This window comes from Phalacrocorax carbo, chromosome Z (genome assembly GCF_963921805.1).
Source record: "Phalacrocorax carbo chromosome Z, bPhaCar2.1, whole genome shotgun sequence".
NCBI classification, from domain to species: Eukaryota; Metazoa; Chordata; class Aves; order Suliformes; family Phalacrocoracidae; genus Phalacrocorax; species Phalacrocorax carbo.
In genome coordinates, this window is record NC_087548.1 from 28785766 (window position 1) to 28806989 (window position 21224).

At 41.7% G+C, this 21224-nt stretch overlaps 2 protein-coding genes across 3 annotated transcripts in view; one reads left to right on the forward strand and one right to left on the reverse strand.

Moving 5' to 3' along the window:
- Positions 1 to 11392, forward strand: part of CERT1 (ceramide transporter 1) — a 74913-nt gene extending 63521 nt beyond the window's left edge. For both annotated transcript variants that reach the window (XM_064438248.1, XM_064438249.1), the window contains 7 exons: positions 2476 to 2571; positions 3238 to 3370; positions 3482 to 3552; positions 4834 to 4962; positions 5736 to 5865; positions 7163 to 7299; positions 8429 to 11392. In XM_064438248.1, the coding sequence (XP_064294318.1) occupies positions 2476 to 2571; positions 3238 to 3370; positions 3482 to 3552; positions 4834 to 4962; positions 5736 to 5865; positions 7163 to 7290 (687 nt within the window). In that variant the 3' untranslated portion in view covers positions 7291 to 7299; positions 8429 to 11392. The remainder of the gene's footprint in view (positions 1 to 2475; positions 2572 to 3237; positions 3371 to 3481; positions 3553 to 4833; positions 4963 to 5735; positions 5866 to 7162; positions 7300 to 8428) is intronic.
- Positions 11393 to 16117: 4725 nt separating this feature from the next.
- MED18 (mediator complex subunit 18) lies at positions 16118 to 19993 on the reverse strand. Its single transcript, XM_064438250.1, has 2 exons — positions 19833 to 19993; positions 16118 to 19514 (listed from the first exon to the last, which is right to left on the reverse strand). The coding sequence occupies exons 1-2, from the start codon at positions 19903 to 19905 to the stop codon at positions 18961 to 18963; spliced, it is 627 nt and encodes a 208-aa protein (XP_064294320.1). The 5' UTR covers positions 19906 to 19993; the 3' UTR covers positions 16118 to 18960.
- Between the last annotated feature and the right edge of the window lie 1231 nt (positions 19994 to 21224).

Genomic DNA, 21224 nt, shown 5'->3' on the forward strand with positions numbered 1-21224 from the left:
ATCCCCAGGCTGAGGATTTGGCTTTTAGAGCGGCAAGCTAATACCTTGATTCTGAATAAATGTGACCTGTTTCTAGACTTCATTCATATGAAGGGAATTCTGGTATCAGTCAAAGGTCAAACAAACTTACAGCCTTCTTTTTAAGATGGAGAAGTATAAATATGTATTCTGACGGGAGCTCATTCTTCAGTGCACCTCTAGAAAGGCATTGATTTGTCTCTGCCAGTTGAGTGGGAGGTTGCGGGCTTAAAATGCATGTAGATACTTTGCAGATGACTTCTTTTAAAGGACTATCAGACTTCAAAGTAGGTTGAGCTGTTCTGAGGGCCTTTAAAGTGAAGAGCTTCCCACTTAATGTTCAGGCCAAGGCTGCATGGCATACAGGTTACAAGTATTTTTGCAGGTCACTCCTGTAGGCTGCCAAGAACCCCAGAGGTAATAGTGTGGCCTCCCCAGTAGGAAACGAGCTGTGAACCTTGACACTGTCCTGCTGAAATAGGTGCAGGTTGACAGCAAGCAGTGCGTAGAGTACATGTATTTTGGACAGGTAGTATGCGCAAGGCAGTTGTAGGTACTGCTATTGCTTGGTGAAGCAGAGGTAAGAAACTGTTCAGATTGCACTCCTGTGGTGGCCTCCTCTTCTTTCTTTCCTATTCCACTCAACCCTTTGTATTTAGTGTAAAGCAAAAGCAGCAAAAGACCAAAAAAAACATACAAAAGCTAGCTTTGTCCTTAACAGATGAGGGGCTAGGGAAGAAGAGACATGGGGACCTGAAAGTGTTGCAGGTAAATGGTGGGAGCATGGTGAGGGTTCCTTCCTGAAAGAGTGACCTAGAGCTAGTAAATGGAATATTCAAATATCCCACATTCTTACCTGGTTTGGATTGTACTCTCATTGTTTCACTGGAAAAAAAAGGAAAACTTTTTTGTAGAAAATCTGCTAATAACTGGCAGGAAGAGATCACCTGTCTAAACACAAACACAGATCTTGCAGGTGTGTTTAGTTCATTATAACTCCAAAACAAAACAAACCCCAAAGAAAACCCCAAAAACTGGGCTGGTAACTTTTGCTTCTGTAGAGAAGTTTATAGGTAAAAAAATAAACTAGAATTTCCATCCAATTGATTTTTATTTTGATGTTGTACTTTCAGGATTTTGACTTGATTCAATTACCTTTCTTTCTTCCTGGTCTTAAGTGTATTGCCCATGGAGTACATAGTACAAACAAAATTACTGCTTTAAGTTAAAGTAAAAAACATCTTTCATTTCTATATCATATCAGAAAAAGATCATTAAGTATTCTTTAATTTTGCTTTCTACTTGTACTACTACTTGGCTCAAATACGTTTTGTATGTTGTTTTATATGTGCAGTAGGATTCAGATTTGCTAAGTGGTGCAAAACCACTTATGATTCAGGCTATTAATCACGTGACTGTGTACTACTTAGACTAATCTTTGTGTAGGTCAGTTAACTAACCTTTGCTTGTAGTGCTTTTTCCTTTAGGAAAAAAAAGATGTTTCTAGTAATCCAAGAAAATAGTGGCAATGACATGCAAGTTTTAGCAGCCATTTATCTTTTGGGTGGAAAAAAGTTATTAAAGCGTTTGCAGTACTTGTAAGCATTATGGAGCAATGGATATCTTACATTTTTGCTTCTATTTTTTTCTGGGGGAGAGTGAGATTTGGAAAGGGGAGGGGAACCAAAGAAACAGAATAAGATTGTAGATTTAAAGTAAAATCCTGTTTCCTGTCCCAGCACCCGTTTTCATGCACATTATATGGAATAAAAGAATGAGGTATTTATGTAGCTTGATAAAAATGTATCAACTGTTTAGCCTTTAAGGAAAGCACACAACTATGTAGCTGAATAATTTTTAAATTACTGTTTTTATAATAGTGGAGTCTCTGTATCATAACTTTTTTTAATATAAACATTTCTGTTCTTTTTTTTTTTCTAGCTGGCAACTGCAAATATGCCAATGCCAATAAAACAGAATAGGCATGCTTTGCCGTGTCCATTTCCTTCTTGCTCTTCCAATATGACTTTTGATTCACTCTTTTAGAGCTTGTCTGTCTTCCTCCCCACCCCCAGCCTTTGTTCAGCTTTTTAAATACTTTTCAGTGAATATCTTGCAGTGTATTGTAATTCTATTTAGAGCTGCCTGAAGTAAGTTCTTATGTGTTGAAATAAATTTGTCTTAGGGAAAAATAGTGAGTTTTGACAGTTCAGAGGTGTGAAGAGGATAGGAAGTACCCATAAGAATGAAGTTGTAATTTGAGTCAAGATTTCTGCATTTGTTTCTGAAGGCCAGAAGTATCTGCTTGTTCTTTATCTGTAATACAAAGCTCTATTGCCCAAATTCAGCTCCTGTACAGGATTTAAAATGTTGTCTCGTGGCTTCCAATAATGTACAGTCTATGCCCAAGAAGATGGAAGGAATGAATTAATGTGTACTTTCTTTTTTCCTCTAAAGGTGGAAGAGATGGTACAAAACCACATGACATATTCTTTGCAAGATGTAGGAGGAGATGCCAATTGGCAGCTAGTGGTAGAAGAAGGAGAAATGAAGGTAAATGGGGTTTTGTTTAATTGATACCAGCCGATACCCTATGAAGACAAACACTTTCAGTTTTGTGGACTTGGCAGTGTTAAGTTTATGGTTGGACTCTATGATCTTAAGGTTATTTTCCAACCTAAATGATTCTGTGATTCTCTGGCAATATGACTACTCAGCAAGTTATGCTGTTAGAAACTTTGAGAATAGCATTGTTTAAGCTAGGATTGGAGTCCACAAAAGCTGTGGCTTCTAATACACTTATTAATACAAAATCCTGTGTAACTCTTGCAATAGCTTTATCTTTACAGATTCCTTTCTCATTCTCTCCTGCTTAAAACTTGGTATCAAAATTATGTGTAAATTCAATGTACAACAATGTTAGAGTAGCAAGTCACTCTGTTGGCTGCTCTGTGTTATGGAGCCTTGTGCATAGTGATAAATAAGGTAGTTAATAATTTTTGGAGTAGAGATTCTTAAAATACTGGTATTTTAATGTGAATTACCGTGGAAGAATGTCTGGATTGGTAGTTACTAGAGAACACTGAAATGGCAAATTATTCATGTGTTAGTCTTCTAGGTAAGTGGGTTTTTTTTTAAAAAAACTGATGACATCTTAATTAAAACATGAACAGTTTTGACTACTTACGTTGTAATTTATTTTTTTGTATTGGGCTATAGGTATACAGAAGAGAGGTGGAAGAGAATGGAATAGTTTTAGATCCTTTGAAAGCAACCCATGCTGTTAAAGGGGTAACAGGACATGAAGTTTGCCACTACTTCTGGAATGTGGATGTTCGTAATGACTGGGAAAGTAAGGAATTGGTTCTTAAGCCTTGCCTATTTATCAGCAAGGGTATTATTTATAACATTGACCTAATATCTGTGCCTGTTTACTGATGTATTTTATTTCCCCCTCTTTTAGCAACAATTGAAAATTTCCATGTTGTGGAAAATTTAGCTGATAATGCAATCATCATTTACCAGACACATAAGGTAATAACACTTCAGCTGTACAAATGTTCTACTGAGACAGTCTGGGGCATATATGTTCTAACCTTATTCTGAAATACTTCAATGTCTTAGCAACTTAAAATACTGTTCAGAACAACATTTCAGAACACTGCAACTTTGTCAATTTTTCAAACTTGTCTTGATAGCGTAATTGCTTCTGCATGTGTCTGATAGAGCTTGTAATAACAAGCTTAGTTTGAATTTCTAAATATAACACTGCCAGCAAGTAAGAGCCATCTAAAGCAAATGGAAGCAATAAGTCAACATGGACTATACAGAAGAAATCCATACCACTGGATATGGTTTTTTTGCAATAATGGAATTAATTGTTGTCCACAATTAGTTGCCATATACACTTGCATTATGAGATGGTATGATTGCTGGTACATTTCTTCTTGTAACTTCATTATGTGTTCTCCCTCTGCAACCAGTTCTGGTGTAGCTTTACTAAAATGTTCATTTGAATTATAACACAACTGTAACTTAAAGGTTAAAAAAAAGGAGGGGATTAAGTGTACAGATTAATCTTTACTCATGCATGTTTCCAAGTATTAGTATACTCAAATATTAAATCAAATATTTTTCTTTGACAATTTTGAGTAATGCAGTTACCTTAAAACTTCTGTAACAGAGGAGTAATGATTTTGAGTAAGACAGCTGCGTAAACTGTATAGTTGTAGTAAAAGCTAGACTTTTCTTCCCTCTATTGAGTGTCAGGAAAATGGCTTTTGTATAATTTCTTACTTTATCAGACACTTTGCTTCTGAAACTTTCACTTAGATAATAGTGATTTACCATATCTGTCTTTCTGAAAAAGTAGCTTTTTGAAATAGTATTTGTTTAAAATATTTCTATCCCTTGCTCTGTCCCTCTGGAGATGTAAATAACTGTAGATGTATCAATTTGTAGTTAACCAGTATTTCAGTTTGTAGCTTACAAGTATTAACTGAAATGTAAACCTGAGGTTGTGAATGAACAGGAGAGGAATTGCCACTTCCTGTTTGTCTGCAAAAAAAATGCAGCTTGGCTTCCTGCATTTCAAAGGCCTTAAAATTCTGCCTTAAATTTTTAAACATTAAGCGTAGCCATATAACCTGATATGCATCTGTACAGCAGCTATGTTTCAGTTTTGAAAATTAACTTACGAAGAAACTTAAATAACGACTGACCTGTTTTCCCTTGCTTGTTTTTGCCTTTATCTAAGAATAGTGAGTACTTAAGCTTTTCCAGTTTTGCAAATTATATTCAGGTGTTTCTTTGCAGAGGGTGTGGCCAGCTTCTCAAAGGGATGTGCTGTATTTGTCTGCCATCAGAAAAATACCAGCATTCAGTGAAAATGATCCTGAAACATGGATTGTGTGCAATTTCTCTGTGGAACATGACAGTGCTCCTGTAAGTATTATTTCCATTCTATGAAGTTCTGCTTTTACGATAATATAAACATGTTATGTGGTAATGCATGAGCAATACTAGGGTGAAGGAGGGGGAGGAGGTTTATGCAAAAATACAGTTTATTTAAGCCAGGTGATAAAATGACCTGATTAAGACATTCTGAGCCAAAAGGTTTCTTGCCTTACCTCAACTGTTGGCACATCTAAGTTATTGCAGCAAAATGGAAGCAAAATTTTTGAAGATGTGAAGACATTTTAAAGGGTTGAGGTTATTTTGTATGGAATCAAATCAATAACTTCATTGTCAGATATAGGACTAGGCTTCTATAATTGTAGATATGGAATCTGTAAATGTCCATCTTGCACAGTTCTTCATTGGTTCTGTCAGATAGTAGCAAAGATTGTTTTATTTGGAGCATTTCTGTGCTGATTGCTATGCCATAGTCTGCTTACAAGAGAAGAGTTACTAACTGATACTTGTAAAAGTGGATACATTATTCTTTAAATATTTCCTTAGCCATTTGTCATAATAACTGAAGTAATTAACTTGTAATGTGTATTATGGAAGCAGAAACCTGAGAATCAGGCATTTTAGTTTAACCCTTTCCTTATTCACCAGGTACCTTTCATTTCACTCACATTCGTGTTACATCCATGTAGTGCTAGAACGCAAACACTCAGAAACAGCTGCTGGAATGTCTTAGACTTCATAGGCAGTCAAGTATGCTGAAACAAATCTAATCTGAGGTTTACAAATGTTTTTTTTTCTGGCAGCTGAACAATCGCTGTGTCCGTGCCAAAATAAATATTGCTATGATTTGTCAGACATTAGTAAGCCCACCAGAGGGGAACAAGGAGATAAGCAGGGACAACATCCTATGCAAGATTACATATGTAGCTAATGGTAAGTCTGAATTTTTTCAGTATGACATGCACGATATGATAATTCTGGGGAGCAGAACACTGGCAAAAAAAACCTTGATGTATTTTTCTGATAATTTAAATATAGCATCACACTTCTGATCTTTATGTTCAAAAAGACTCGAATTAACGTGCTGCATGAATTGGTGAATACGATCATTCATTATGTGGCATTCTGAGGGGAATAAATGTGAGTGGTGTGTAGCCCAGTCCTAAGTACACAACTTCGGGGTGGAGAAGGGTAAGCAGAAGAAATGTCTGCCACTGGGATGACTTGGCATACTTGCATTAAAATTATATATAAATTTAAACATTACTTTTAGTTTCATTAAAAGTATGTGGGTTTTTTATGTATTGCTGTAATCTTCCCCCCCCAATTCATCTTGTTAGGTTGAATAGCTACTGATAGTGGAGATACAATTCTTACTCTGTGTTAAGGAGGAGCAAATACATTTTGTGTGAGGATGTTTGCCAGCTGTATACTCTAGTCTACATATTTTTAACTAATAAAATCCTTGGTATTATCTGAAAAACTATCAAAGCCAAACAGTATTCTTACTGTACCCAGTATTTAGCAGTGTATGGTAGTATTGGAGCTACATACTTACTAGCTCCTCTCCTGCAGCTACAAATTAGAGTAGCTCACCCACTTATTTCTTTCAACCACCTATTACATGGTTTACTAGAGAGTCAGAGTCTGAAAAATTGTTCCGTAAATCTTTGCCGTATAGGAGTGAAGTAATTTGTGTAAATCCTGTACAAATAATACTATACAGTGTTAAACTCCAGGTAAGCTGCTTTGTTTCCTTTTTAGAAGTTTCCCAATTACTTAAATACGTTTTCATTGATAAATTGTGAACTGTGATTGTATGGGAACCAGCAGCTTTTTCAGCAAAACACTTGCCACATGAGTTGAAGCGTACTTTATAGAATCAGTTTGAATTTTGTTTCACGTGCTGAGGTGTGACTTCTGTTTTCTTTGAAATACAGAGTAACTTGAGTCTTTTTCTTGTAAGTTCTTACAGAGTATCACCTTCCATTTGGGTATTCCCAAAGACTCACAACACATCATGTTTAATGTTTTATAAGTAGTGGCATCATGGAACTGGACAGAGGTTGAGTACTAAGGAGAAAGTGCTACAGTACAAGCTGTCAGGGTATAAAAAAATGTGCTGATTATTACTTTCCTGTTATTTCGGAGAGTGTTGCAGGAGTAACAAATCTTCATTTCTAGCCTTTAGCAGATTTGATGTATTCAATGTCTTCCTGTCTACTTCTAGTGAACCCAGGAGGATGGGCGCCAGCATCAGTGTTACGGGCAGTGGCAAAACGAGAATATCCAAAATTTTTGAAGCGTTTTACATCGTATGTGCAAGAGAAAACAGCAGGAAAGCCTATTTTATTCTAGTATTAGCAGGTATACATTTATTTTTTTCGTTCTTGATTCACTGTTGTAAATTTAAGGCCAAACAGAAGTATGCAATCTGGAAATGTCTTAACGTGATAAGCATGAATTCAGTGCTTAGTTTACTTTATAAAACATTTAAACTTTTTTAAACATTTAAAACAATGTGTGTATTATTAGTGTGAAAAATAAGGGCTGCACAAGTTATCAAGTGTTAGTTTTTGTAGACTTTTGCTAGTTTGTCTTGCAAGGTTTTACATACGTGTCTAATTTATGTGGAAGTGTAAAAGGATGAAGTACTGGGCTTTTTCTCAGCTCCCATTGGCATTTTACACTTTTTCTGAAAAGAGAACATACTGAAGTTTCTAGAGCCTCATGAGGTTTTGATATCTTGATTTCTACTTATAATTGCATATTTTATACAATATTATGAAGGTTAAAGTATTCTGTTATATTGGGAGAATATTTTTGATCTAGGATTTTTTATTAATGGAACTTTTCTGACAGACCAGTGTCAATTACTGCAGTATTTAAAAGGCTGTGACTTAAATTTTTAGCCTGTCTGGTGAGCCTAAGAAAAGGCATTTACAGATACTTTCTAAAGTCAATAGGTATATTTTAATGGTATAGAGCATTGGGCTAATCTAAAATTTTTAACATTAAAATGATGATATGGCCTTAGAGGATTTCTTCATCGCTTTTGGGCTATCTGAATCTGTCAGACATAAGCCTTAGTGCTAAGTAAGGCTTCACTTAATTTTTGTTAGTGTAGACTGTTGATATATGTAATTGTGTAAAACCATCAAATTCGGTTTGATAGTTCTAGTATTACAGCATTTTTTGAAAATGAGTTTCTATCACATTTTTTATGTGTGACATAGGCTACCTATCTTTTGGGGTTTATTTATTATGTCAGACTCCAAAAGTCTGAGCCATTTGATCCTTCTGTAACAGGTGGCCCTGTAAGGATTCACACTTCAAAGTTTGTATTGCTAGAGAACTAATGTAGGTGAACCATAAGCCAACAGTTCAAACTTGATCACAGCAGTGGTGATACTATTTAAGGTGTTTAACAAATTCTTGTTTTCCTGCTAGCGTTCTAACTTTTCAGTGCTGTATTTCTATCTTTGCTTACCTGCAGCCATCAGAACAAGACTGGGTGAGCATTCCACATTGGAGAAGTGACCACACATAGAGTACTCCATGCTGGAACGAAGGATCTACAGTCTTTTTATGGCCCAAGTTCTAGGCTTTGTACACTGAAGTGTTGTAACACCATGAGGCTGAATATTTAACACTAGCTCTCTCCTGCTCACTTTTCTTGCTGAATCAGTGTGTAACTATAAATACATGTATTGATAACATGTATATGGCTCTATTTTTATTTGCTTGCTCTAGAAAAGGAAGGACATGTACAACTTGGAATCACCAACGTGGGTTACTGCTTTAAATTTGAACAACTTGCAGAATTTCCACTGTCAACCTTCCTAAGATACTCGCACGGTTTTTGTGCATGTTTAAAAAGCACAAAAGACAAATGCACATATAGCATACTGTATGTGCTTTATATGCACAAAAACGTGGTACTTTTTGGCAGGGAAGAGGAACTTCAGTAAAGCCTAGCTGACTTATTGGCACATCTTGTTTTGCTTTCTATAATCATAGTTCATTGCTGCTGGTTTCTATAATGAATCATCTTGTTACATAAAATGTCAGTTAATAACTGAGGGCTGTCAATATTCTTATGACTTTGCCTTTTCTATTGTCTTACTCTTATGAAGATCTTTGGTTCTGAAGGAGTAAGAGTGTGAAAAGCTTTATTTTTTTTCCAGATATCTTTATATTTCTATTGTATTTTTTAGTTATGTAATATGTGCTATAGAAGTTTTGTTATTAAACATGATCCAGAAATACCTAGGAAGATTCTGTATAAGAGGGCAAGAGACTGCGTGAAAGCTAGAAGTCATCTGTCCATGCTGTATATGGACTGCTTTCTTGCATGATATCCAGGGCTTTCCTGAAGCTGTGAGAAGGTACACTATAATATTTATTGATGTAATTTGGACTACATAAGAGACCATTTCCAGTCTAGAATGAGGATGAGTACATTATTTTCAGATCATGCATGTGTTTTCCTCATCTTAATAAAGCCATGCTATGAGGTTTGTGTAGAAAATTATTTGCCTCTTGATCAAAAACCCATCAGAGCTATAAGGATGTGTAGCTCTTACTGGAAAGTTCCCTTTAGTTGCTGTGAGAATGTAAATGTCAGATATTTGCCTGCCTTTCATTCTGGAGATCGTCATTAGGAGAGGGCTGTGGCAGACTGGTACTGACTTTGACATCTTTTATCCATGTCCTGTAGTTGGAAACTCGCTCAGACTCCTCAGTGTTTCACTAACCTGTGTATCTTGAGAAAGACGTTTCAGATATATTTTTTTCAAAAGAAAGCTGAAAGTCTTATAGTATGGTAGGTGCCTGAAAATAAAGATAATATAGTAACTTATTGAAGATTTGATAAATGATTAAATGTGATCTGCACAGTGAAAAACTCTCTCTTCATCTTCTCTGTAGAGATGAAATTATACATAACACGTGATTACACATGCATGCAGATTTCATGCTCCATAACCCTTCCCTTTTCATTTGCCCTTCTCTAATGGTGTGCATGGAATATGCCTTATTACAGAGTTACTCTGTTAATTTGAATACGTAGAAAAGTGCCTATATGGTAATGCTAGTAAGGCAAATAAGATGAAAATTTGTATGTTTACTATATCAGCAGTGAACATTTTATATAGCGATGTTAAAAAATAATCTTATACCTCAAATGTACTTCATCTTTTTACAATCAACCAAGCAACGATTCATTCCACCATAGCCACTGATGGGAACTTCAAAAAGGAAAAGCAAAAAATAAAATCCAAATTATAAAGAGTTTAACTCCTTACTTGCTGTTTCTGGTAATTCTTGGAACACAGGCAATTTTATTAATTTAATTGGATAGCTTTATTTTACAAAGGTATGGAAAGTTTACAAAGCGGTATATAAACTTATATCATTAGTTGCATTTGCACTAAATGTGATGTACTTTTGCAATTTATTCTGTAAATAAAATTACACTACAGATGCTATTTGTAAAGAATACATCTTACTTTTACATAAAGGCACCGGTACTTCACTACAGCTAGCCCTGCCCAATTGAAGTTTTAAGAGGCTTCTTAAAGAATATGAAATAAATTGCAAGATTGAGAAATAAGTACTAATTGACCTCTTCAAAAACAAATGAAAAAGGCAGTTCTATGTAGGCCTCTCAGATTGTCTCTGTGCAAGCAGCTATTAGATCCTTTCTTCTGGAAGGGATCTTGCTTTTACAGTTTTATAAAATCTGCCCTGTCTCTTGAGCCAATCCCTGTTTTCAGTCACTGCCACGTGTCTGTGTTCTCTGAGTTTACTTCTTCCCATTAATGGGTTGGTGATGTTTATACAGCTGTGGTGGTCTCTGCAGAAGCAGCTCCTGACTCTAGAACAGGTGTTTTTATCAACTGAGCCAATTTGAAGGGCTGAGAAGGCAGCAGTCTTCCCCATCAGCTAGGGTTCTCTGGATATCTGTGTCCATTTGGAGAATTTGAATGTTGCCAAACACGATCTGAAGGAAATGACTTGATAGAACTTGTGTCAGGAATGAGGATGAGATGGTGGTTGTTATCCTGTCTGAGAACCTGAACAACTTATTTTGACAAATGTGTCTGTGAAAAATGTGATGCACTATGGGGGGAAAAAGATCTTCTACTTGATTGGGCTGAGCTGGCTTATCTGAAGTTGTGCAGATACTCTCTAAACTAATCAGATGGTCCACCTGTATTTTTGTCAAGTTGTACAGATAATGCTGTATTTGAATTGCCACTGTTCATCTACAGATTTAAAACATGAATCATATTTTTGAGTACCTTGGGTGTGTAGAGTGTAACTATTTGTTCTATAATAGCTTTATTATCCTAATGATAAGTTCTAAAAATTAAAAGAAGTTGGCTCTTCCATGTTACAATCACAAATTTAAGACCAGTATTTAAAAGTGAAAAGTATTAAAAATTATGAAGAAAAATCCTGGTTTGTAGTTATTTTTAACTTTCAGTCCTTTGGAGAAACTTATTTAAAACATTTTACCTTTGAACCAACTTGTAGATCATCTATAAAGCTATATACAATATCAAAACCTATGGAAAACATAGGACAGGAAAGCAGTTAAAATCACAGAAGGGGTTGGGTTCAAGGGACCTTCAGAGGCCATCTAGTCCAACCCCCCTGCAATGAGCAGGGACATCCTCCACTTGCTCAGGAGGCTGGACAGGGCTCTGAGCAACACCTTGGATGTTTCCAGGGATGGGGCATCTACCACTTCTCTGGGCAGCCGGTGCCAGTGTTTCACCACCCTCATTGTAAACATTTTTTTCCTTATATCCAGTCTAAATCTACCCTCCTTTAGTTTAAAACCATCAGCCCTTGTCCTGTCACAACAGGCCTTGTTAGAGAGATTGTCCCCATCCTTCCTATAGGCCCCCTCTAAGTACTGGAAGTCCCCCACAGCCTTCTCTTCTGCAGGCTGAACAACCCCAACTGTCCCAGCCTGTCCTTGTAGGATATGTGCTCCAGCCCTCGGATCACTTTTGTGGCCCTCCTCTGGACTCGCTCCAACCGTTCCATGTCCTTGCTGTGCTGAGGGCTCCAGAGCTGGACGCAGCACTGCAGGTGGGCTCTCACCAGAGCAGAGCAGAGGGGCAGAATCACCTCCCTCAACCTGCTGGCCACACTTCCTTTGATGCAGCCCAGGATACGGTTGGGTTTCTGGGCTGTGAGTGCACACTGTTGGCTCATGTCCAGGTTTTGTCCACCAGTACCCCCAAGCCCTTCTCCACAGGGCTGCTTTCAATCCCTGTTCTCAGTCCCCAGCCTGTATTGATACCGGGTGTATCAATGCCCCAGCCCAGGTGCATACCTTGTACTTGGCCTTGTTGAACCTCATGAGTGTCTCACAGGCCCACCTCTCCAGCTTGTCATCTCTGGATAACATCCTGCCCTTCTGGGGTGTCAACAATGCCACTCTGCTTGGTCTTACCTGCAAACTTACTGATGGTGCACTTGATCCTAGTGGCTTATGTCATTGATGAAAATATTAACTGGTCCCAGTACAGACCCCTGAGGGACACCACTCGTCACCAGTCTCTGTCTGGATGTTGAGCCATTGACCACTATCCTCTGGATGCAACGATCCAATTCCTTATCCACTGAACAGTCCACCCATCAAATCCATAGCTCCCCAGTTGAGGGAGAACGATGTTGTGGGAGACTGAGTCAAAGGCTTGTAAAGAAGTCTAGACAGATGACATCCATAGGTCTTCCGGTGTCCACTGATGTAGTCATTCTGTCAGAGAAGGCCATGAAGTTGGCCGGGCAGAATTTGCCCTTGGTGAAGCCATGGTGGCTGTCTCGAATCACCTCCCTGTCCTCCATGTGCCTTAGCAGAGCTTCAAGGAGGATTTGTTCCATGATCTTCCCAGGCACAGAGGTGAGGCTGACAGGATGGTAGTTTCCCAGGTCCTCCTTTCTACCCTTTTTAAAGATGGGCACAATATTTGCTTTCTTCCAGCCCCCAGGGGCTTCACCTGACTGCCACGACTTTTCAGATATCATGGAGAGTGGCTTGGCAACCTCATCAGCCAATTCCCTAAGGGGTCTGGGATGCGTCTCATCAGGTACCATAGACTTGAGTATATCCAGGTTCCTCAGGCGGTTATGAACCTGATCTTCCCTTACAGTGGGAGATGCTTTATCCCCCTGGTCTCCATCCTGAGGTCCAGTGGCTTGGGAGGGGTCAGGACAGAGGTTACCAGTGAAGAATGAGGCAAAAATGTTGCTGAGCACCTCAGACTTCTCCTCAGTTGATACTAGGCCACCATATTTTTTCATCAAGAGGGTATGCTTTCTTTGACTTTCCTTTTCTGGATCATGTACCTATAGAAGCCTGCCTTGTTATTCTTTGCATCCCTTGCCAAATTCAGCTCCAGCCATGCCTTGGCCCTCCTGACCCCGTCCCTACACAACCAAGCAGCACCCCTATACTCTTCCCAGGATACCTGTCCCTGCTTCCACTGCCTGTGCAGCTCCCTCTTGCTCTTTATTTTGACCAGCAGGTCTCAACTCAGCCATGCTGGTCTCTTGCCTTCCTTGCCTGATTCCTTACATCTGGGCACTGAGAGCTCTTGCGCTGTGTGGAATTTGTCCTTAAAGATCTGCCAGCTCTGTTCTGTTCCCCTGCCCCTGAGGACCGTTTCCCAGGGGGTCCTGTGGACTCACTCCTTGAAGGGCTGGAATTCCACTTCCCTAAAATTTAGGGTCCTGACTATATTCCTCACTTTCCCCATATCCCTCAGGAGTGTGGACTCCGCCATTGTGTGATCACTGCAGCCCAGGCTGCCTCCAATCTTGATGTCACTGATGAGCTCACTTGCAATGGTGACCATCAGGTCTAGTATTGCGTCCCCTCAGGTAGGGCTGTCTATTACCTGGCTCACGAAGTTTTATCCTGAACACACTCTAGGAATCTCCGGGATTGACTACAGTTTGCTGCGCTGCTTTTCCAGCAGGTGTTAGGGCGGTTGAAGTCCCACAGTAGGATGGGAGCCCGTGAGCACAAAGCCTCCTGGAGTTGGTGGAAGAAGGCTTTGTCAACAGGCTCCCCTTGATTGGGCAGCCTGTATTAGACACCAACCACAAGGTTCCCTTGGTTGCCTCTGCCTCTGATTCTTACCCATAAGCTTTTGACCTGCTCATGGTTATTCTTCAGGGACAGCTCTTCACACTGTATGGATTTTTTGACGTAGAGAGCAACGCCTCTGCCCGTCGTTCCTTGCATGTCCCTTCTGAACAGCCTGTAGCCATTGATAGCCACGTTCCAGTCATGGCATTCGTCCCACCAGGTTTCAGTAAAGGCAACTAGGTCATAGCTTTCCAGCAGCATGGTAGTTTCCAGCCCCTCCTGTTTGTTTCCCATGCTGCGTGCATTAGTATAGAAGCATTTCAGCTGTCTTTGGGCTGTGTCTCCTTATTGGAGCACCCCTTGATACCCTTGAGGTGTTTCATGGGAGTTTCTTTGTTGGCGCCTACTACCTCAGGAGCCCCCAGCTTACCTGTGCAAGACTTCGACTGCACTGCAGTGCCCCCAGCGCTCCTCTGGGCAGCAGGTTGAGGGCTCACAAAAGCAGCCTGTCCCTCTAACCATTGTGTATCGTCCCACAGTTTGTCACAGGCAAGCCTGATATGTTCCCCCTCCCCTTTTGCCTCTAGCTTAAAGCCCTGTCAATGAGCCCCACAAGCTCCTGAGCACAGACCCTCTTTCCCCTTTGAGAAAGGAGTCCCCCATTTGATGCCAGCAATCCCAGTGCCATGTAGGCCATCCCATTATCAAAAAACCCAAAGTTGTATCGGTGACACCAGCCATGGAGTCATGTGTTGGTAGATCAGGTCTGCCTGTTCCTTACAACATCACTGCCCACAAACAGAAGGAGGGAGGAAAAAGATAAGCCCCAGATTCAATTTGCTTGTATTACTGAGGTTTCTGAGATGAAAACTTGAATGCAACATTATTTTATATAGCAAAAAGCTCGTTTTGTGCTAGCATATCAGAGGTATGTTAAAAGATGTTCCCATAGATTAGTCTTAATATGGAGCACTTCCAAAGTTATTACAGCGTGTCTTCGATTGTACAGAAATAACATTATGGAAGTTTCCATGGGAAGAATAGAGATCCCAGACTGAGGAGCGCCAGAGGATAAACTTGTGGCTTTTTCTAAAGTAAGAGTTTTTAAGAACTGGGATGAGCTTCTGTAGAGCAAGCTTTAATAGCAGAAATAGCTGGGCCTAATGGATTAATAACAACCCTACCTTTAGTTGTTATGCAGGGATTTCCACTTTTTATACAGTAATCAGTGAAGTTGTAGAAACATGACAAGATTGCAAGACTGGAGGAACAGCTTGAAATAATAGAAGGCATTACAGAATCCCAGGTTGGAAAGGACCTCAGGGATCATCTAGTCCAACCTTTCTAGGAAGAGCAGAGTCTAAACAAGATGCCCCAGCACCCTGTCCAGACGACTCTTGAAGGTGTCCAACGTGGCCAAGTCAACCACTTCCCTGGGGAGATTATTCTAATGGGTGACCGTCCTCAACCCAGCATCCCGTTGGCCTTCTTGGCCGCAGCAGCACACTGTTCGCTCATGCTGAGCTTTCTGCCCACCAGGACCCCCAGGTCCCTTTCCACAGAGCTGCTCTCCAGCCAGGTGGATCCCAGTCTGTGCTGCACTCCCAGATTATGTTTTCCCAGATGCAAGATCTTACACTTTTCCTTGTTGAACTTCATAAGGTTCTTGCTGGCCCACTCCTCCAGCCTACTTTCACAATAAGAAAACTTACCTTAAGCTCAGCTGCATCAGGCCTTGGGTAATACATTGCAACAAATACAGAGTCCTGAGGTAATCCCTGCCCTTGAAAAATACACCTATTTTAGCTGGCAGAAAGAAATTCCCCAAAATAAAATGAAAAGAATAGTCACATTGTTGGTCCCAAAGGATATGTGTGTAATTAAAAAAATACGTACTTTCCAGTAAGGAGAGGTTAAGTGTTTCTGTAGCCGTCTGTGTAACTACAATATAATTTGACTGTAGGTAATGAATGATAATTCACTGGGGTTATGCTATAAAAGCTATAAAAGCTAAGTGCCATAGTGTTATCCAAAAAAAGCAAGTTCATTTAGTCAGTGTGCAAAACGCCAAACTACATACAGAGCAAAGGTATTTTATTTAATTAACTTTTGTTAATTAAACGAAGATGGGTGCTCGGTGGTAGCCCACAAAGCTAGCACCCCGCACCGAGAGACTACAAGGCATTTATACAGTTAAACGTGTCAGTCACAGCTATTATTCACACGCCTCAGCTAGTAATTGATTAATTACTTTCTCGCTTCAACTTGAAGATACAGCTCACTTTTAATTTACCAGGCATGCTCAGAGAGTAAGGGGCTTATTAGAGGGAGGAGATTCCTGGCCTGTGGGCCTGATTTTTAGTATTATAATGACAGTTCACCTAAAGGACGCTTTGGTTTCATTCTTATCAACATCCCGATTAGTTGTTCTCCTTCACTATACACTTTATCACCCCCTTTCTCAGCTCTCAGCATCTCCTGAGGCAGGATGTTTCCTTTGATCAGTCTCTCAGCTCTCCTCAAGGATAGAGTCATAAAACAAGTGCTTCCCTATCTCATTTCCCTTCTCTGGCCACCAAATTCTGTTTTGCCAAGCTCATACAGTTCATTATTATGGCTTAGTGGAAGAATAAATTTTCTTCAGGATATCAATAGGAGAAAAGTGTATTTCATTAGATAAAAGAAAGGGATACACTTTTTGAGCATTAGATGCCTGGAAGCATCCATTTCTCTTCAGCTATAACCACTGATGCAGTAAGCTTTTTTTCCTCTGCACACCTGCCTCCTCTGCAGCTAGAATAAGGAAGGCTGGTAATGGGGATTGCTGCAATTTTTAAGGTTTAAACTAATTATCCTTAAAAAGAACTATTTTAAATGATGATTTGTGATAGTTCAGATCAAGCAATAGTCAGACCTATTGTCATCTAAAACGTAAAAGCTTCGATTATGAACTCTCCATTAAGCCTCCTTTTGCTTGACCTGGTCTGCCTGAAATTTCATGTGGGATTTACCTCTCTGTCATCATTACATTAACATCAACCTTCTATGATTTGTTTGCCCCTCCACTTAGAAAGAGGCTTGGAAGGTAATTTACCAAGCGAATTCCTTTCCAAAGCAATGGGGAAGACCTGTGTACTTACTGTTTTCTGTGTGTCTTTGTACTTAAAACTTCAAAAAATCTGTCACAGAATGTTCAACTTTTCTGGCCCATTGGAATTCTTTGTAAAATTTCATGTCACAAGAGAAAGATACAGATGGTGGAAGTCTGTGGCAAGCAACTCCCAACCAGTGTTGCAGTGGCAGGATATGACAACAGCCCTGAGGATCCCCACCTGCCAGGGTGGGACTGCAGCTGAATTGCAGAGCAACCCAGCACATTCGAGCTCTGGGCCTACGCCTCACCCCCTGGGAAGTGATGTCCTGTAACAGTATCCTAAAGAATTCCAGACTCGGAGGCCCAGGATAACATGCTGTCTGATCAGGGTGAGTCATGCCTGAGTACGAACAAAAGAATTATAGGTGTGTCCTCCAGAAAATGCTTCAAGCCTAGGTAACGAGCAGTCCCACAGGCCACCTCCTTGCTTGTACCCTGTTGGAAAATCATGGCTGTGTTCAATGCAATGGCATTCTCCAGCCGGCATTCAAGTAATCAGTTGTGTCCCACACTCCTTATGCAGAGCCCACATCAGTAGAACACTTAAGACACTGCATCAGGTGAGTGCTAATCTAGTTATTGTGGCTTATCTTGTCCAAACTCCAGTGCTGAACATGTAGCTGTTAACTTAAAAGGCTATTTATGAGGCTTTTTGTGGGGCTGGTCTTTACCTTTAGTTGTTTCATAGAGTTGTGTGGTGCTGGTGGGTGGCAATGTCTCTGACAGAGGTTGGTGCAATTTAGTAACGGGTAAAATGGTTGCCTTCTGTAAAGGACTTGAGAAATTTAAATAAGCTTCTTTATCTTTGCTAGTTTTACCAGTCTTCTTTTGTTTGAGCTGTATTTGAAAACTCTCAAACCTAACTCAAGTATCATTGAAATACAGGGAGGGTAACTAACCATCCTGCTGTCAAGAGGGGTGCTAAACATCACTTTTTCAATTAGCAGCTATACAATGCTCTTAATTGTTTAATGTGTCAATTTTCAATAATGCTGTCAGGTGTGAGAAGTCTAATAATAAATAAAAACCATGTAACTTACTGCTTTCTTATGAACTAAGGCTGCTGTGCCCAACTTCAGTGAAAAAGATGGAACAGTGTTAAAAGATTTGTAAAACTCCTGGCAACCATATTACTGCTAAATTGTTCTCCAACTCTGACTTTGATTATATCAGAAACAGTTTCACTAAAGTATCTTGTGCCCTAGCCGTTACTTTTACATATGCTATTACTTTACTATTCCGTCCCACACAAATGTACACTTGCTTTTTTTATACTGTGTAGTTCCTGGGTTTATGAGTGTGTTAAACATCTCCTCCTGCATTACAGGATATTAACTTCATGTATTACTTAGAAAAAAGGATGACTGGGTAGGATACCTGGATACCTGAATGGTGCTTTAAAAAAAAAAAAAAAAAAAGGCAAGCAAGCAGCACTGGGATGTTGGTACACAGAAGGATGAATTCCCCTAAGTCCAATATTTTTTGATTGCTAGGCAATATGCTTTCTAACATGTACCTCCCCAACAGAACTACCAATATTAGCATTTTTATTAATATTTTGAATGGAATTAAAGAATTATCCCCTTTTGTTCACATCTACAAGCAAAGGAAAAAACACTTAGTAACTGCAGTCAACAAAACACTGATACCTAGTCTTTTATTCCCCTCTCCCTCTTTTGATTTGCCCTCAAAAGGCATTTTAGAAAAACACCCTTCTCAGGATCACTTAGAAAACCAATGACTTAACTGCCCAGCTTTTCAATCACATGAGCCTTTTGGGGTCAATTTTTTCCAGGTGCACTAGAGGCTTCAGCTGCTCAGCAAAGTTCTTCATGTCATCAGAAACGATGTCCTGCCCTGCTGGTGCCACCACGTTGAGCTCCACCAGGTAGGAGAGGGAGAGCGGCTCAATGCTCTCCGTGTTTCCCGGCATGAGGATGCGGAAGATCTTGTAGACCACAATCTTCATGATGCCCTTGCGGAACACGTGCCCTTTGGCCACAAACTCATGGTCCAAGCGGAAGCCCATCTCTACCAGGAAGTCGGTCAGGTTGTCTGATGTAGCAATGTCCACGCAGTTGCGCACCAGCGCATAGCGGTTCTTGTCGCCTATCTCCGGCTGCCCCAAGTAGCGCAAATGCCAGGGCATCCCACTCTTGTCCATGGACCGCCGCGCACGCAGCACGAAGGGGCTGGCCTGCTGCCCCTTCAGCAGGAACACCATCTCGTGGTCCAGAAAGGTCTCCGGCTCTATGTTGTCGCAGAGGCCGCGCAGGCGGTGCAACAGGCTCTCCAGGCTCTGGTCCAGTACGCTTCCTGCGGCGGGCGGAGACGGCCCATCCGTTACCCCCCTCCCTCCCCTCCGCCCCCGGCCGAGCGGGGCTCTGGGCCGCCGCAGCCGCCCCCCTCAGCCCGCCCGGAGCCCCCCGCCTCAGCCCCGGCGGCCGCCTCAGCCGCCCCGCTCAGCCCGCCCGGAACCCCCCCGCCTCAGCCCCGGCGGCCGCCGCAGCCGCCCGGCTCAGCCCGCCCGGAGCCCTCCGCCTCAGCCCCGAGGGCCGCCTTTGGGCGGCGCGGCAGGCCCGCGGCCTGCCGGGCGCTCTCCACGCCGGCGGGAGGGGCCCGCTGGCCGCTTACCTTGGAGCAGGTACTCCATCACGTTGATGGTGCCGCCCGTGACAGGCATCATGGTCACGGGGGGGGCCTCCATATTACGGGCCGGGCCGGGCCGCGCCGCGCCGCGCCGGGCCCGGGGCTGAGGGCGGTGGGCGGAGGGAGCGGCACGCGGGCGGCGGGGCAGCAGCGCCGCCTGGCGGCCTGGCGGTGCCGCTCGGGGCCGTGCCGCGGAGGCGGGGCACGCCTCGGGTGGGCCGGGGGAGGCCCCGGGTGGCCTCAGCGGCGGGGAGCGGCAGGCCGCCGTGCGCCACTGGCCAGCGCTGCCTCGGCGGGGCGGCGGGCGCAGCCCCCGCTTCGGTTCTACCCGCAACCCTCTCATTTCCTAATGCAGTGTAAAGGTGTACGCATAAAATTTTGTGTGAAATCTTCCTCAGAAATATCGCGGTTCGCCAGCAGGTGCCAGTGCGCTGGCCTAGGGGATGGTGCGGCGCGAAGAGGTCGGGTGCCAAGGTGTTGCGGGATGGTTTTTGGGCACCTGCGGCAGTTTGGGAGACAAATTTTTACTGGGAGTGAAATGGGAGAGATGCATCAGTTTGGAAAGGCAGAAATCCAGCCTGCCAGGGTTCTCATCTGGATGCTGCAGATTTTGCACCCTTGTTTCCAGATGGAAAAGTCTGCGTGTTCAAAAAGTAGCAGAAACAAGAACAAGTGTAAGGTCTTGCACCTGGGAAAACATAATCCAGGAGTGCAGCACAGACTGGGATCCACCTGGCTGGAGAGCAGCTCTGTGGAAAGGGACCTGGGGTCCTGGTGGACAGAAAGCTCAGCATGAGCGAACAGTGTGCTGCTGCGGCCAAGAAGGCCGACAGGATGCTGGGTGGCATCAACAAGGGCATCACCAGCAGAGAGAAAGAAGTCATTATCCCGCTCTGCTCAGCGCTTGTCAGGCCACACCTGGAGTACTGTGTACAGTTCTGGTCCCCGCTATAGAAAAAGGATGTGGACAGGCTGGAAGGGGTCCAGAGGAGGGCCACCAGGGTGATCAGAGAACTGGGAAGCTGCCATATGAGGATAGGCTGGGAGAACTGGGTTTGTTCAGCCTTGAAGGCTGAAACAAATGTTACATTTCAGTGAAAGTAAGACTAGCAAAAGACTTGGTTTCAATCTAAGTCTCAGCTGGACCCTAATACAAAAATGGGTGCAGGAAAAAACACCACCAAAATGTGGTGTTGGGTATAATTTAGTTCAAAATTGGCATGTGTATAAACTCACCAGTTATAGCACAAAAGACTTGTATCACAAAAGCCCAGTATCTAGAAGATGAGAATTTTTCTCTTTCTCCTCATGGTTTGAGAAGCTTCAATTTTCTGGCTGTTTTGCTTTGGTCTTTTTGGTGTCAGAAAACATGTTTTC

Coding starts and splice junctions, on each gene's coding strand:
- MED18 (XM_064438250.1), bottom strand. CDS start 19,905: ATGGAGGCCCCCCCCGTGACCATGATGCCTGTCACGGGCGGCACCATC. Junction 19,515..19,832: donor GATGGAGTACCTGCTCCAAG/GTAAGCGGCCAG, acceptor CGCCCGCCGCAG/GAAGCGTACTGGACCAGAGC.